This window comes from Nannobrachium achirus (genome assembly GCF_963921795.1).
Source record: "Nannobrachium achirus genome assembly, chromosome: 23".
Classification (NCBI taxonomy): domain Eukaryota; kingdom Metazoa; phylum Chordata; class Actinopteri; order Myctophiformes; family Myctophidae; genus Nannobrachium; species Nannobrachium achirus.
In genome coordinates this window covers 36,374,307-36,392,644 of record NC_137830.1, presented here as the reverse complement: position 1 = coordinate 36,392,644, position 18,338 = coordinate 36,374,307, and the positions used below count along the sequence as shown (strand labels likewise).

The 18,338-nt window shown below is 42.2% G+C and overlaps 1 protein-coding gene across 2 annotated transcripts in view; it reads right to left on the bottom strand.

The window, feature by feature from the left end:
- Positions 1–2,506: 2,506 nt before the first annotated feature.
- The window catches only part of tbk1 (TANK-binding kinase 1), a 36,783-nt gene continuing 20,951 nt past the window's right edge, over positions 2,507–18,338 (bottom strand). For both annotated transcript variants that reach the window (XM_080754735.1, XM_080754734.1), the window contains exons 11-21: positions 16,988–17,079; positions 16,564–16,665; positions 15,032–15,110; positions 14,304–14,425; positions 13,541–13,617; positions 11,143–11,182; positions 10,359–10,460; positions 7,948–8,044; positions 6,597–6,697; positions 6,001–6,072; positions 2,507–5,440 (exon numbers count right to left, since the gene is read on the bottom strand). In XM_080754735.1, the coding sequence (XP_080610861.1) occupies positions 5,389–5,440; positions 6,001–6,072; positions 6,597–6,697; positions 7,948–8,044; positions 10,359–10,460; positions 11,143–11,182; positions 13,541–13,617; positions 14,304–14,425; positions 15,032–15,110; positions 16,564–16,665; positions 16,988–17,079 (936 nt within the window). In that variant the 3' untranslated portion in view covers positions 2,507–5,388. The remainder of the gene's footprint in view (positions 5,441–6,000; positions 6,073–6,596; positions 6,698–7,947; positions 8,045–10,358; positions 10,461–11,142; positions 11,183–13,540; positions 13,618–14,303; positions 14,426–15,031; positions 15,111–16,563; positions 16,666–16,987; positions 17,080–18,338) is intronic.

Below are 18,338 nucleotides of genomic sequence, written 5' to 3'. Positions count from 1 at the left end.
TCTCAGTAGCCCAACTGTTACAGATGCGACCGGCAAGGGGTGCATTCAAAAGTATCGAAACAAGGTATCGTTCGTTTTTACGTGAACCGATACCGATAGTATCAACGTCATTGAATCGATACCATTAAAAGTATCGCCGACGATACCCAACCCTAATCACTGCTGTGTTAATGGTCAGATGGGTGGACCGCTTTTGAGATTTTTCAAGTGGGCTCTGACGCGACCGAGTATTTCCCGGTGGATCTGTGCACAAGGGGCGGGGGCAACCCCGCCCACCGAAGATTTTGATTGGCTGAAGCGGAGCTAGGGAGCGCTCCATTGTAGTCGCTTGGACGGGGCGTTTATCGTGCGCTTGCCCAGGCCTTACGGCCTGGGCATAAATATAACGATTGCATTCACCACGGCTTCGTAACTCGCGCGGCGCTCCGCCGGCCGACCAAGGTCCGCTGGCCTTCGCGCCGCTTGCAGTGTCGTGGACAATCGAGCGGCTCCGCCCCTTGTGCTCAGATCCACCGGGAAATACTCGCTCGCGGCTCTGACCTGGTCCCTGGAGCGCAATTGGAAATCACACCACAGCTCCAGGCAGAGCCACCCGCTTCGTTTCACCAGCGTCGGCAGATAGGGTTAGGTTTAGGCATAGTTTGACTGAGGTTAGGGTTAAGGTTAGGTTTAGGTGGTCGGACCACCCGGCAGCTCCGCACGGTGCAAAAGAAGCGCTCCCTAGCTCCGGTTCAGCCAATCAAAAGCTTCCGTGGGTGGGGTTTGCCTGCGGTGTGATTTCCAATTACGTGTCCCTGGGCTACAGGATACACAATGTCACTGCTGGCAGGAGGCTGCAATCTGAGCAAAAACATTATGATAATGATCAGTCACATCATGGTCCCACTCCGAGTGCACAGACACGCACAAGAGCTTAGAGATGATGATGATGATGATGATGTTGTTTAGCAAAGAGGCTCAAGTCCAGTGGTTCTCAACGTAGGGACCTTTGGGAGGCTGAGGCTAACCCGGCCTAAGACTTGGTGCAGATCGAAAACAACGGTGAACCGGTGGCCCCCTGACGGGGCCACTGTGGCTGTGGGCATGACATCGTTGAGCGATGAAGTATAAAAAGGGCTTAAGAGGTTAATCGATTTGGTGGTATGTATAATATATAAAAATGCATATATCGTCACTGTCGGGCAGAAACCTTGTATCTCCAAGTTTCAAGTTTGTATGTTTTTTCACCAAGTAAAGCCCTGCTTCATCATACAAGGCTGTCGCACAAAAGTAGTGAAAACAGCCCATCTACAAGCACACAATGCCTCGCAACCGTGTGCTTGTAGATCTGCTATTTTCACTAGTTTAGTTCATTTTTAAAATGATAAATACAAAACGAATGGTCTTGGACATACAAGGTTTCCACCCAACAACGACGATAGCCTATATTACAAAAAAGAAAAATTGCTTCTTGATTATTCAACTAATGGAAAGTGTAATTGATAGAATGGCTAATGGACTGGGCTGTTTGGCATTGCCAACGACGGTACACTCTCTAAAGAGGGGGTCAGGTGGGTTGCATCATCATGCGCATGTATAATTACTGCTCCCATGCTGACGGGATGCTGTCGCAGCACATCGCCATGGCAACCGCAGCGACGAGAGGGAGAGATTGTCCAACAGGCAGGTTGTTGAGCGCTACCAAAAACGCTGCCCGGATGGGAGGAGGTGGCAAATGGAGAGAGAGAGAGAGATGGACAGAACAGAAAAGGGGGGAGAGGAAGGGGATTGTCCACAGAAGTCATGCACACATTAGCGCCAGCTGCAGGACCATTGATGAGAACTGCAGCATTGAGATAGACGTTAAAGGGATATTCCACTTTCAAAAGACCTTTTGGTCATTTTATCGTCTAATCAGGCTTTTGGGAACACCCTGAACAGTTTTTAATTTGCTTCATTCAGTATTTAGATATTTGATGTAAATGTTATCAGGCCCTCCTCCTCCAGGACCTTTCCCCATACACACCCATTGTAACTTCAAACTACATTTTAACCATGAAAGATTCATTAAAAACACCTATTATTTTTTTCTGGTGACTCGTCATAATACCATCCTAATACGTGAACAGGCCGTGTTCAATAACTGTTTTCAATTATTTGTTATATTTTGGGGAGGAAATGGAAAAAATGTCATACAATAAAAAATATTTAAAGATAATTGAAAAAGGTTATTGAAAAAATACAGCCTGCTCACGTAATAGGATGGTATCATGAGTCACCAGAAAAAAATAATGGGTGATTTTAATGAATCTATCGTGGTTAAAATGGAGTTTGAAGTTACAATGGGTGTGTATAGGGAAAGATCCTGAAGGAGGAGGGCCTGGCAACATGTACATCAAATATCTAAACACTGAATGAAGCCAATTGAAATCTGTCCAGGGTGTTCATAAAAGCCTGATTAGACGATATAATGACCAAAGTTTTTTTGAAAGTGGAATATCCCTTTAAGTGTTTGCAAGAAGAACACACCTCATGTCCTCCCGACCTTGAATAAGATTTAATATTTATTTACATGTCATGGAACAAATTATAAACAGAATCAGAGAAACGTCTATACAGGAAGGAAACGACGACGTGATCGACAGATTTCAACTGCAGTAGATGAAGTTTGTTCAGAATACACCAAAAATGAAACCTGTTGCACCAGAGCAAAACCATCTGGCAGACGATCAGTTCCATATGTACGGTCTATATACAATGACATAATACAACAATTAGACTTTTGCACTTAATCGAAATAAAACAGGCAAAAAAAGATTTTTTTAAACAGTGCATTAGGCATAATTTCAAGAACAAATAATTAATGTAAACGGCGAATGTTTTATAAACGTATTTGTAGGAGTATTAACCTGTATTTAGACATAAAAGGTGTAATATTCTGTGCTAAATAGGTTCAGTGGTTCTTAAAGTGGGGTCCGGGGACCCCCACGGGTCCTTGAGGCGGTTCCCAGCCAAAATATTGATAGTTAGGAAGCGAATGGGACCGTATGGGTCCGTAACTCAGTCAGTAGTCTCTAATGTATATCATATTGGGGGTCCTTCAAGTTAAAACGCTATAGCTGTAATCATCTTCTTATGGGGGTCTCTAAATAAATATTGTTGTGTTCCAGTTCCAATTTTGTCTGCTCATTTCTTCGCATCATCACTTCCAATTTCACTTGTTTATCCTGTATCCTGAGTGAGTTCTCCCTCCTCCTCATTGAATAAAAATGGTATCCCCACCTGAAAAACTATTTGTTTACTAAAAAAGCTGAAGAGACAGGGATACCCTTGTTACTGAACTCTACCCGCAAGTACAATAAAAAATATAGAGCTACACTTATTTGAACAAAAACCTAGCCTCTATCCCATTCCTTTGAGATAATATGGGCTACATTCTGTTTTATATCGTAGTTGTGTAAAAAGTGGGTATTCTATGGCTTAGAGCAGTGCTGGCCTATCATCTTTGGCTTCCCAAGTCCCACAGGACCATTGGATCAGCACTTCTGGTTCTGGCTGGAGCAGCTCCTCTTGTGACTGTAGAGTCCAATATGGGAGTGCCAGTCCTTCTGACACAGCTCACATATTAAGGGGGTGGCAGGTCTTTCTGCCTGGTTTGGATATTTGTTTGTGTTCGCGGTTATCCACAGTTAAACTTTTACTTTAGCACCACCCTAAGGTCAACTAATCAATCTGAATCGATTATAAAGATTTATATCAATAATCAATACTTTAATAAGAGAATCAATTAATAATAGAGAATCCCAAAAATTAAGAGAATCTTAAAATAAATTGTGAAAATAACAAATCCACAAGTGTAGATCGGCTACTTTCTCCATTTCTTCACGTCGTTCACGATACAATTGTACTTAAAAAAAATAAAGAAAATAAAATGTTTAAGTGGTTAACCGATTCATTGATATGTAAAAATACAAAAGAAAGCAAGCTTCTCAATAGTTAGATTAAAAGTAATCTAAAGCAAAGCAACGGAGAGAAAGACCAGATACAGTCCAGTTTGACCAGTTATAGAGCAGCCATAACAACCTGACCGGACACGATGGTTACTTACAGTCCAGATATAACCAGAAAGTAATACGTAATCTAAGAAAAGAATGACAAGTAATTTTAGGCCAAAATTAGGCTAAACCTAAAACAAATTGCAATAGTAGCACAACTCAACTGATTCTGTATCCTCATTATGTCCTTAGTGAGGGAAAAAAGTCCCAAGGAATCCCACCGGGGCAAAGTTTTGAAAACGACCTACCTACCTTCACTTACTATACACTACACTATAAAGGAAAAATGACTCCCAAAAAAATCTGCTTTAAGTGGGATGTGAGGGGTCAAACTAGGGGTTTTTAATTATTCTGAATCCATTGCAAGCATTTGTTTTGCATGAAAAACATTCTTTGGGCAAGAAATGGCCCCTCAAAATGATGGTTTAGTGATGAGTCATCAATTTTCACAGTCTTTTGGGGTCCGTTTTTAGCCCAAGGAATGTTTTTCATGCAAAACAAATGCTTGCAATGGATTCAGAATAATTAAAAACCCCTAGTTTGACCCCTCACATCCCACTTAAAGCAGATTTTTTTTGGGAGTCATTTTTCCTTTATACTGTAGTGTAGTGTATAGTAAGTGAAGGTAGGTAGGTCGTTTTCAAAACTTTGCCCCGATGGGATTCCTTGGGACTTTTTTTCCCTCACTAAGGACATAATGAGGATACAGAATCAGTTGAGTTTGCTACTATTGCAATTTGTTTTAGGTTTTTTCATATAATGACTGGACTGTAATTCCTTTAAGGTTAATCATGTAACCGCCCCATCCCTGTTTTAATTTCAAGGACCCCCTTAACTGTGAGAGTGTACCATTTGAATACTCTCAAAGTTACAGGCTTGTAAGGGTCCATTTGGAACCCCCTCTCAATGAACACTGAGGGTCCTTAGACCCCACTTTGAGAACATCACATTTTAACAACTGGACGAGGCTTCCATAGGAATGTGTGTGGAAAGTGTTGCATCTTAACCTGTGTTATCGGTAAATGTTCACCTGCATGAGAAATTGTAATGTTTTTGATTTAGGCTTGGCAGATGAGTGAAAAAAAAAAATCCTTTCTTCTATATTTCTTCGTTGACAACTAGGTGACATAATGATCTTCATCTTTTGGGTTTTGATTACAGACCCAATTATATGTGACAGAATCAGGAAAATTCCAGCAGATAAAAAAAGGAAAAGAAAAAAACATCTTACATTTTGAACACAGAGTATTTACAAAAATGAAGACACAGCATAGAGTTATGTACATTACATATCACTGGCCGTCTCTGTCCAGTGCAGAAAGGTAAAAGCAGAGACTGACGGAGACACTTTGTCTCAGATTCTGTCCACGTTTCTCAGCCCTCCTTCCAGCGTCAGCGTGCCGAATCTGGACATGAACCAAAAGCAACAGTTAAATTATGGCTAGAGCCCGACCGACACATCGGCCATCATTAGAGGGACGTTGACATCGATATCGGCAGTTTCAGATGTCTTCCGATTTTTAACTGCTTTTGGGCACGTCATTGTTGGTGAAAACGTTTGTTTTTTAATGAATGAACATAATTTTTGATTAGCGATTGCTGGTGTATTCAGTATATATAGGGCTCACGCTTGTTTATTGTGTGCACAGGTTCGCACGTGACTGTTCTGGTCCAAACGAAGAAAACAGCAAGGATTTTTATTTATTATAGTATATTATAATTAAATATTCAAATATCTTTTGACCCAAAATGTTTCATGGTCAAGATTCATGTCCATAAAACATTTTGGTTTCATCAGGAGCCTGGATGGCTTGCTTCCCGGCTTAAAAATAATTTATATAAATATTTTCTGAAATCTCTATGGGGAAAATGAGGTACAGTATATAGGGTTGAAGTGTACTGGTGTCACAGGTTGTCAATGGAAGGTTACTATAAACAGTAGGGTTGAAGTTTACTGATGTCTCACCTCTCTAAGAAATGGTTGTTCTCTGCCAGCTCTTTGACTACACCTTCCATTTCCTCCTTCAGTTTCTTCATCCTAAAACAGCAAAATAAGTGCAAAGTACTTTTACTTAAGTAAATCTTTGAATACAGTAAATATGTCTACGTTGTGGTATTGAAGCCGAGTACTACTACCACTGTGAATCACAGACCCTGACTGTAATGATAAGGAGGGGGAGTGCCCATAAGTCCTACATCTCATTAGTCCCAATTTGGTTAGGGTAAGGTTTAGGTTTAGGCATAGTTTTACTGAGGCTAGGGTTAGGGTTAGGTTTAGGCATAGTATTTTCACCAGGTTAACATTCACCAGATTCTGACTAATGGGATGTAGGAACAATGAAATGTGTGACCAATGCGATGGCAACGATAAGGAGTGGGGGCTCAAACATTCTCGTTGACAAATCCTCTCTTACGGGGGTCCATGGCACAAAATCTCCTTAAAAGGGGGTCCGCCACAGCTAAATACATATCAACTTGGGGGTCCTTGACATTAAATGGGAGATCCACAGCGTTACAGGAGAACAAAGTGCATCATTGGCCTTCAGGCATGGTGCTGCTCACCCCAGGGTCATCTCCACCAGTGTGTTCTGACTCAGGTACGCCTGCGGTTTCATCCCACTGGACGCCAGTGGCATAACCTTCTGAGGGAGCTGCTCCTGGAGCTACACACGCACACACGCACGCACGCGCGTACATGCGCGCACACACACACACACACGCACACGCACACGCACACGCACACACACACACACACACACACACACACACACACACACACACACACGTTTGTATTACTATACATTTTAGGACCGCATTGAAAATAGCAGAACAAAAGCTAAAATATAGCAGATCGACCGGCTATTTCATAACTAATATTGTGCATCAGCAAGCCTAATAAATCAGGTAACCCTTTCTTCTACCACCCACCCCCACTTTATATAATGTAAATTCTTTTTTTTTGTAAATGCAACGAATGTTATCGTGTTTTTGTTGCTATGTTTGCAAACTGAGTGCCAAGGACTTCGGATGTAAAAAAGACTGTAAAAGGCCTTATTAGGGATGTTCCTCTTGGGCAGGATGTTCCAACTGTATCTGTACCGGACTGCATCTTAAATGTGACTACTGTGTTGTTTGTTCATTGTGATCAATAAAATATTCAATCAATTCGTCAATTCACGTTTTTCTCTAAAGAAAATAACATTGGTCATCTCAGAATCATCTCATATAAAGAATTGTGGCTTAGTGTCGTTTACGATAGTCAGTCACACATATTTGATACAGTCCGTTTCTGGCGAAAATGTATACATTTGGCGGCGGTGACGACATTAGTGTTTTCTTACAGCCTATGGGAATTCAGAATGGGGACGGAAAAAAAACTGTGATTCTGGGTGCAGATGCGTCTGCATCTGCACCCAGAATCACAGTTAATGTGCAACTAGCCTCGGAAACCCAGGCTTATTTTGGTGATCGGAAGAAAAATAAAGCCAGAGCAAGCCCCCCTGTAACTGTGCTGGTTCATGACATTTTAATTGTATATAAAATAAATGTAGCCGTTCAGATATCTTATTTTACATCAGTATTGTTCATGTGAACTGGTTTGTTTAGGCTTATCCATTATAATTATAAAACTGCTATGATTTATCGCTCGTTTTCCACCGCGGATCACTTCCTCATTTACTCAAAGCGGACAGCAGCAGGAGTCATGTTCCCCTCCGCGTCATTTCGAGACGCCGGAGGACCCGGCGAGAGGACTCGCCGGGCAGCATAGAATGTGCCGCGTTAGGTTAGACTACTGTGCAACAGGTGTAAAGGTAAACCCTACGGGAAACTTGTATTGTGGTATGGGACGAAGTTTCAATCTAGTGCATCGGTCCCTGGCATTCTATTAAGTGTTAGTGATGATGTGCAGTACCTTGATGACTCTCTCCATGACCATGGACACCTCCTTCTCCATGCTGATCAGCTGACTGGACAGGCTCACCAGCTGTTTCCTCACATGGTGGACCTTCCTGCGAACACAGCCCCCAGTCAATGTTGCCAGTGAACAATAAGAAACCAGGTCTATGAGAACAAGCCCAGAATACTTTGCACTTTAAACCTATGTGCATCGGTTATTTTCAAACATATCTTAAAAAAGAAAAAAATATATATATTCGAGATATTTTAACCACACAAAACTGCTACAGGTGTCCCTGGACAATACATATTAATTTGAGGGTACCATGCCTTGAAAATGTTTGAGAACCACTAAGGATTTAGGAAATTTACAGAAAAACAAGCCAAAAGTTGCTTATAATAAGCAGACATGGCAACATAGTCAGTGGTGGACAGTAACTAAGTAGTACATTTACTTGAGTATTGCACGCAAAAATGTTCTATTTTTTTATTTTCTGCTAATGACTCTCACTCCACTACATTTCAAATAGAAATACGGGACTTCTGACTTTCTAGGAAGGGACTCTTGGGAGCGAAACATATGAATTAACCTTAAAGGGGCCACACCATGCTTTTAAAAATATATATGTTATATAAATATTGGTCCATAATACGGTTTTATACAGGTTTTAGCCTAAACAACCACTCAGATATTAAAATGTCATGTTCTGTCTGTCTCTAATTCCAAGCCATTTCAGATGCAATACCAAAATGCCCTTTGTTGGCAACTGGGCGCTGTCTTTGGGCTAAAATTGGAAAGATACAGAGAATATTAGAGAACCACAATGAGAACCATGTAGAGTCAATCGTAATCTTCTCTGTATCGTTGCAATTTTAGCACCACTTTACCTCATGGTTCTACCTCATATAAATAGTCTCAATAGAATATAGCCTCCCAAAAAGTACCGCCTCCTTCTCGAGGGGGCCCAATAGGAAATGAGCCCCCTGTGACATAGAATGGGGCCCGATTTCAAAAGAGTATGTTCAGTCACGCCCATTCTGAAAATCACTGAAATGAAAGGCAAGGCTAATGAATGGGAAGAGACACTGGGAAGACCAAAAAACAAGGAAAAAAATGAAAATGTTGAAATTCATGGTGGGGCCCCTGTAAGCCCCATTTCAAATATGGTGAAAATAACTCAAAACGAAATAAAAACTAATGGAACAAGAAAAACAAACGATAAACAACATTGTCATGATAATATGCAAACACACTTGGGCAAAGGGACAATATTGCATCTGTGCAGCCCCCCTACTGCCCACTAGGTTGCATTGCAGCTGAGGAGGGATTTATATGAGAACAAATGAGGCTGACATCCTGATCAACAAGACTCACACATGTTCCATTTAGTGTACTGCAGGTTGATGAGCACGCATGCACACACGCGCGCGCACACACACATGCGCAATGGCGAGCTCAGTTCGGTTGTAGTGATTAATTACGGCACAAAGGCAAACGTAAGAGCAGGTAACCATGGAGACCATGGTGTTCCACAGAGCACATTGGTATATAAACAAGCCCATACGTCAGTATCAGTAGCATCATCTCACAATGCTTTGTCTAGCACATACATGGGCAACTGGCGGCCCGGGGGCCACATGCGGCCCTCACCTTCACTTAATGTGGCCCTCAGGTTAATACCAGACTACTGATATATTATTGATTCAGACACGAACTGCTTTAATTCCATCCGTCTATATAAGTAGAGTCTATAATAGTAGAATTAAAATGTATTTTTTTATGTACAATGTATTTGTATTTAGGTTCATGAATATATAACTAAATGCGTTTGAAATTAAATCAAAATGTTACATTTCAGGATTCCAATAAAAAACTAGACCAGGTCAACCTGGTTGTGCCAGACCCCGGTTCTGCCAACCCTCTGGGCCTATAAATTTAATGGTACATTTATAGGCTGTCTGTCCCTTTATAGGCTGTCTGTCCCTCCCTCATGTCATCATCATTTGTGACATCATTGAGAAAAGAGGGAGGGACAGACCGACAGACAAAGCAAAAGGCATGTCATCATTGTGATGACATGAAGGCTTTGTCTGTCGGTCTATCCCTCCCTCATGTCATCATCATGTCATCATCATGACCATCTATGGAGAAAAACCGGACAGACCGACATTTGCTTATGTAGGCCTACCCATTTCATGGGTCTGGCAAATAAAATTCAGGATTCCAATGCAAAAGATGCGTTTTGAGCTTGTAGATCGGCTCTTTTTGCTTCTTTTGTATGAGATACTAGAATGATAAAGTAGGACATAGCAATATGCAATGTAGCCCTCTGGAGTGAAGGTGGAAATATAGTGGCCCTCGCCATCATCAAAGTTGCCCACCTCTGGTCTAGCATTAGTGGAGTCCCAGTCCACAGAACAACTCACCTCATCCACTCCTCGCTCTTGGAGATGAAGAGGCGGTATTTCATAGCACACTCCTCTGTGAACAGAGACCTGGCCTTGCTAGCATGGAGGACCAACTTCTGCCTGCGGAGAAAGGAAACACGTACAGATGTAAGGAACCAACGGAACCAAAACAGTTTGAGAATCCCTGCTTTAGAAGCTGAGGTTGTCCATAAGAACAGGAGGGTATTAACTCATTCTGAGCCCCAGACATTAACGGATTATAAAGTCCAGAGTGCCTCGCTCAGGCCCCGTTAACGGCCATACTCTTATTTTGAAGGCCAGAAGTCCATAGCGTCATCGCGTCCTGCGCCGGAATCGATCATTGTTTACGTGGTGTCATGGCGGCTCGGATCGACCCTTTTTAACATGTGCTTTATAAGCGAGCATCTGCCTCCATCTTCGCTTCTAAAGTGTAGTTTTGAGATAATGGACATTAAAGATGAGATCCCCCGTCCACCTCAATGTTATGGATGGGACTATTTTGTGCTCGTGGAGCCGTGATGATGCGAAATCAGCGACGGATTTCGTCTCCGGACCTCCGCCCATTGTACTCGGTAATGTATCCGCCGTTACAGTAATATATTACTTTTCACGAGATATCTCGGGAATGGCACTCCAGATACTCGAGTACATTTCACGAGATATCTCGGGAATGGCACTAAATCGGTTAACAACGGATGTTCAGAGCCATGTGCGAATAAAAGTCAACTAGGACGGACGGATGCGCACGCACACACACACACATTACACACACTGGGCTTACTTGTCAAATTTGTGGATCTGTTCCTCATTGTAGGGTAGACCTAAATGGAGAGGACAGGAAGAGCAGAGCTGGAATCACATATTGTCTTCTATCAGGGTTCCCACACATTTTTACCAATTAATTTCCAAAACATTTCCAAAAAAATTCCAGAATATTTAACCCAATTTCCAGGACTATATAACAATAATTCAGCTCATTAACAGGTCCCTTATTCCTATGCGCAATGCCCAAAGACAGGTAGTGTATGCCAGTTGTTCTCAACCTTTTCAGGCTGTGACCCCCGAAATAATCATATTTTAACTGGCGAGCACTAAGAGATGAGGAACTTTGTATAACACTGATCTATTGTATAACACTGATCTAAATTGTGAAAATAGCAGAGGCGTTGTGAGCATGTAGATCGGCTATTTTCACAATTTCTGCCTCTAATATTTGACAATTTGGCCCATGTTTAATTTGTCATTTCAGAGGTATCAACAAAATCAATAACCAAAGACAATGCATAGCTATTTCTTCCAGGACCTTCCAGGACCCTTGATAAATTCCAAAACATTTCCAGTACTGGAAAAATATTTTTCTAATTTCAAAATATTTCCAGGAATTTCACCGTGGGAACCCTGTTTTTTCTATGCATAGAGCACAGGAACAGGAACATGGATCGATCGCCACTCTGACAGTGTACACATGTAACCAAATGGACCCATAACATTTGTGCACTCACTGATAGAAGCTTGTAGATCTGATAGCAGATCTACAAGCTCTCAACGCCTCGCAGCTTGTAGATCGGCTATTTTCAGCAAATAGGTTTGGTGTGGAGGGGAAAAAGAGCAGACCAAGTACAGAGTGAAAGGTCAAGTTAACTAAAAACACGAATCCAACAGACTGATGACAGTGCTGTCAAACAAGTCTATGAATCCATCGATGAAATTGATGAAAATCTGCATCACACATATACACTATGTAGAGGGGGTCCCTGCTTCACCTCTCTCTCAGCTAAGGGGTCCTTGGCCTAAAAACGTTGGAGACCCCTGCTTTAACCCATTTAGGCCTAGATTTATTGAATGCTTTAGCGATTGAAAAATAGCAGATATACAAGCTCACAGCGGGGCACCGAGTGCCGCGCTGCGAGCTTGTAGACCTGCTATTTTTGAAAAAAGTCGTGAAGATTTGTGCAAATCTTTGAATATACTGTATGTATTTTTAAAGCGAATGTTTGCAACTCAAATTTTGCTTCTGGGGGGTCCCTGGAACTAAATATTTTGAGATGCGGGTCCGTGGCCAAATGCATATAATTTTGGGGGTCCTTCACATGAAAAAGTCTGAGAACCACTGACATAGTAGTCTCTCAAGAACAGACTAACTGAGCTCCAGTTAAGTGAAAAGGACCTTTTCTTTGACGATGGCTGGCCAGATTGCTGCCATAGAAACATAGGGTTTTTTCAAAAATCACACCCGTGTGAACTGAGCGGTGGTTTACCCACCAACCCCTAACTGTACTGTATACTGTACTCTACTGTACCTAACTGTACTGTACTGTACATATTCTGTGTTCTATATCTATGAATTTGATGTGTTCTAGATCTATGAATTCTGTCACCCCCCCCCCCCCCCCCCCAGGCTAGTCTCAACAGCACCCTCTTACCCACCAACCCCTCCCCCCCTGTGTGTGTGTGTGTGTGTGTGTGTGTGTGTGTGTGTGTGTGTGTGTGTGTGTGTGTGTGTGTGTGCCTGGCCTGGCCTGAAAACAGCGCCCCTCCCTTAACATGTGTGGTCATAAAAGGTACTACACCACAGGCTTGAGGCTACATACAGACCCACCCACCCACATACAAACATACCTACACACACGGCCACGCTATGGAGACAGTGTGACCACCGCTCAAAAAACCTTAGAAGGATTCAAAAGACACTAAGGGGCCTTTTCCACCGGCAAAGAACCGGTTCGGGTTCTTTCTCCCGCCTATGGGATGAACCAGAGGTGAGCTTTTCCACCGAGAACGGAGTTGGTTTCCGAACCGTAAAAGTTGGTTACGAACGGCAACCACAAAATCCTTGGTTCCTCTGGTTCAATCATGGTTCAATCTGGTGGAAAACGCAATCCGGTTCGCAAGAACGAACCAAGGTTACAAGAAAGTTGAACCGGCACTGGTTCCGGAACCAAGGTTCTTTTGGTGGAAAAGGCCCCTTATAGAATCAGTCAAAATTCAAATTTTCACAATTTTTTAAAAATAGCAGATCTACAAGCTCGCAGCGCGGCACTCGGTGCCGCGCTGTGAGCTTGTATATCTGCTATTTTTCAATAGTTAAAGCATAAAATAATGATACACAATACTGTGTACCCATTCTGAATGGGTCAGGAAGCATAATTTTCCTGCGTTGGGTCGGCTCATGTACTCACGCCTCTCTGCCTTGTCCTTCTTGAACTGCTGGTAGATGGCTGTGATGGCATCCAGCAGCACTTTGATCTTCTCCACACTGCAGAGACATGACAACACAAGTCACACTGAGAACCTGCTTTGATGTGTGCACTGCATGTCACTGGACGCCCGCACGCACGTACACACACACACACACACACACACACACACACACACACACACACACACACACACACACACACACACACACACACACACACACACACACACACACACACACACACACACACCAGTGTTGATTTTGACAGCAGATTTTTTGTTTTAGTCATAGTCTTTTGAATAAAATGTATTTTAGTTTTAGTCATAATTTAGTCACCTGAAAAGTTTTAGTCTAATTTTAGTCGACTGAATATCATACGATTTTAGGCGACTAAATCTACAGTTGATTTGATCCACTGAAATGCATTTTGTCAGGCCTTGCCAAAATACGCGGCATTGTAATGGCTGATTTTACAATTGGTTGTGTGCTGAAAATAGCCGATCTACAAGCTCACAACGCGTCGCAGACAACTGAGAGCAACCAAACATAAAATGACTCTCTTCTCCACTAGTCCCTCGTTTTAGTCTAGTTTTTATTTTGTTGACGAAATTGTCAACATATTTAGTCTTAGTTTTAGTCAGCACAGCTTAATTTTTATTTCGTTTTCGTCAGTGAAACGCAGTCGGCAAACATTTCTCGTCATAGTTTTAGTTGACAAAATCAACACTGACACACACACATACTTGCGATCTTCTGGGTGCGTCCCCACTTGCTGTATCCATGCATCCGTCAACTGGCCGCCCGGCAGGATCTTGTTCTTGATGTCCTGTGTTGTCCTCTCCATGGGCTCCAGAGAGCTGGAGAGCTGCAGCGTGCACGCACACACGCACACCAAACATGTCACAAAGGCGAGGCTTTACTGCGTATGTATGCATGTCGGTATGAACAAGGAACTCCATGTATGGAGATAACTAACGCCACGGACAGAACGGCCCATACAAGGAGATATGTGCGTGTGTCGGTTTGATTCCATCGCACAGGTGCGATTGTTTTTACTCATTTTGATATTTGTATTTTGGGTTATTGCACCGGGCTGCTCCAAGCACAAAAGGACATAGGAAATATAGAGAACACAAAAGGAATGAGGAAATATACAGTACAGTAAAATAAAAGGGTGCAATTGGGATATTATCATTGTACATAAAGTGTTGCTGGATGCCAAGAGGAACTTGAGGAACCAAAGGCTGCTGTGCGAGCACGTCAAGACTAACTTGAGTACAAATGCCACCGTGAAAACTGAACGGTGGCATAGCAGTTGGTCACAACAGGCCTGACGTGGCACATGACGGTGTTGCACGTCAAAACTCGCAGATCTACAAGCTGAGCTTGCAGCTCTGCTGTGTTTGACAACACACAACGCTGTCTTGCCGCGGAGCTTAGACTGGCGTTCAGGGTTAGCGGTTGAACTCACTCTCAAAACCTTCTTGCGCATGTCGGAGATCTGGTCGTATTCTGACGACAGCATGTTGGCCTGCATCAACACCTCGAACCTAGAGGAGGACACAATGAGACAAACAATGATGCCTCGCAGATACCATGAGTCATACAAACCTATAGAAAGATACTGTGGGAGTCCCTCTGTAGTGTACAGAAATACTCCATAGTAGGGGTGGGCGATATGGAAAAATACAATATCACGATATTTTCCCAAGCTGTAACATGATGATACACGATTTTATCACGATTCTTTTTTCAAGTTGGTTTTTATGGATATTTTTCAAGTTACTTGACAAAAACTAGACGCTCTGGGTTCCTTTTGGGAGGTCTAAATTGAATTTTACAAGTATGTAACTTTGTCAGTATACAAATGAAACCAAATCCATTTGGTTTCATTTGTATACTATCAGAGTTAAGTGGAGACCTTGAAATTTAAAATTTTGAGAACTACTAATTTAGACCAAAATGCAGGTTTAAATTGAATTCTGCAATGAATCTCTGTATTAACGATTAAACAGGATTTTTTACAAGGCTCCCTCAATTGTATCACGACTAGAAATTCGCGGCCGCTAACGCGGCCGCTCATATCTAGAAATCGCATTAAAGTAGCAGTGTCTCTGGCAATATCAGCAAAAAGACAAACGAACAGACAGACAGAGGAAATGTAATAGTCTCTCTCTCTCTCGATACAGTAACAGAGAGAGGGGTCTCTGTTACTGTATCGTTTGAGAGAGAGAGAAATGTATATCTGTGCACAAAGACGTAAAGTTACGGAGCTGCTGTGCGATGTACTGTCCCTGCCACCAAGGGACACAGTAGGCCTACTACACTCATAAGTACACTGCACCGTGGAACTATTTGTAAGTCTGTGTTTCGGCCGGAAGGTTTATAATGGACGTACTATGATCGTCATGGGTTCTGAAGGCAAAGGTGAATTCAGTGACGTAACGGCGGCTCCGGCAGAGAAGTATAGGTTCCACTTGCGCAAAGGCACGTCGCATCCGCATACGTCATGGACGTTTACTTGAGAGACACGGAAGAAGGAGAGACTGTAAAGGATAAGTAATTATCGTCTCAGGAAGAAGGACAGACCTTTCAGGAAGAAGGATATGTGACGTAGCACCGTTCGCGGTTGAGGCAGAAAAGCGTGGCAAAGAAGGTAAAAGAATGCATAAAGACCCAAGAAATAGCGACGGTCCAAAAGCGAGAGGTATGATTGTGCTATCAGTGAAATGGTTTTGGGAATTGGGCCGTGGGTCTGTGCTAACATATATGTAGTGTAGCAGCGGGATACAGTACAGGGGGCGTGATTAACTTCTCAGGGAGTGGCTAACTTCTAAGTTGTATATAAGGATATATACGATATCTCTGAAAAGGCATATCGTGGAGACATTGTATCGTCTCAACGATAATTATCACCATATCGCCCACCCCTACTCCATAGTGTGTGTGTGTGTGTGTGTGTGTGTGTGTGTGTGTGTGTGTGTGTGTGTGTGTGTAACTCACAGCTGTTCTGTCCTCTCCAGGATCTGGGTGCAGTAGTTACATAGATGGATAACCTCTGATGTCTTGTGCATGATCTCGCTGTAGTCCTCCTTCATCAACTCCCTGACGGATGGAAAAGTGGGGTGACAGAGAAGGTTGTAGAATAGATGTATAGAGAGACAGAAGGAATGCATAAGTTACACACTCGTCTACTCATGAATGAGCCATGTTCAAAGCCATTGTTAAATGCTCCAAAAAGAAACACACACCTGTGACTGTATTAAATCAGTATTTCTGCACCAAACAATACACACACAAGACATCTCACATCCGAGGTGAAGTTGATGATGTCATATGTCAAACGTATACTCCCGTTATAGGGCGGTGTCCTAAAAATAGCAGATCTACAAGCTCACATACAAAAAGGGGATTTGGCAGGACTCACATCAAGCCACGCACTCCTTTTCTCACCAGCTCCTGATACACCAACAGTGACTCTGAGGTCTTCCATAGGTGCCCGATGTCACCTGCAAAGGTCTGGACGGGAAGAAAAACACCACACAAGCACCTGTGAATGTGTACAGTATGTCTGCCACTTGCAGGTAGGGATGGGACGATATGAAAATTTCATGTCACTATTATTGTGACAATTAAGAAATCGCGATTTACAATATTATCACGATAATCAAAATCCATTATCCTGGGGTGGAACATTTGCCAAAAAATAGCCGATCGACAAGCTCACAATGCAAACGCGACGCGTTGTGAGCTTGTAGATTTGCTATTTTTTGGCAAAGACATTTGATAGAGAGAGACAAAAAAGACTGTATCAAATACATTTATTATAAGTTCCTTTTACCAATAAATTATTATAGAGGGTTTAAATGGTACTGGATATGCAGCTTGGCAAATAAAAGGTGAATTGATCCCAGTGCATGACAGAGGGCGATATCACGATAAATGAAATCTACACAATACGATTATCGTGAGTGTTTTTTATCACGATAAACGATAATATCGCGTATCGTCCCATCTCTACTTGCAGGTGCATGTGTGCCACTGCCTGCATGAATGCAACATATGGGTTTGTCTAAGCAGTGGCAGGATTTTCCAATCTGTGCCTCTTTGAATAAAAAATCTAGATCGGTAAAGGATCTTTTGCATAATTTAGTTGCATTCCAATTAAACAACCTGGAAACAGTAATACAACTTTGTCTTGAGAACAAAATCCTGGCTACTGGACAGGGTAACAGATTGATTTTATTTTCTTGTTTGGGGGGTATTAGATTTATTTTGGTCTATAAACCTCATTGTTTGAAGTGAGTACCTTTTATTTGCCGAGCAGCTTTCAGAGAAGTGCTTCACAGGTTTAAAACATATCAATATGAAACAAATCAATAAAATAAGCAGTCGAACATCCAATCATTAAAGGACGTCGCAAAAAGGATTATTGTATGGCATTTCATTTGCTAAGTATTTGATGTTGTTCAATAGCTAATTGTTTCAGCTATTGAGTGAGTATAGTAAAGCTGGGTCCATTTCTATTCACAATCAATATTCATGATCAAACAGCCTACAAAAACCCAGCAGCCTTTTGCAATTGTAATGTTGTACTCTTTGTCTGGATAGTAATCAATTTTCTGTGATGCGCCTGCCATCACAATTGTTACATAATCACCTGATCACAATTACTTGAAATAATCAGATATTCTTTGCATAATTGTTTTGATTACAGTAAACTGTTTGCACCCCTACTTCTGTGTGTGCTGCCTTCTTGGAATGAGACATGGTTGGTT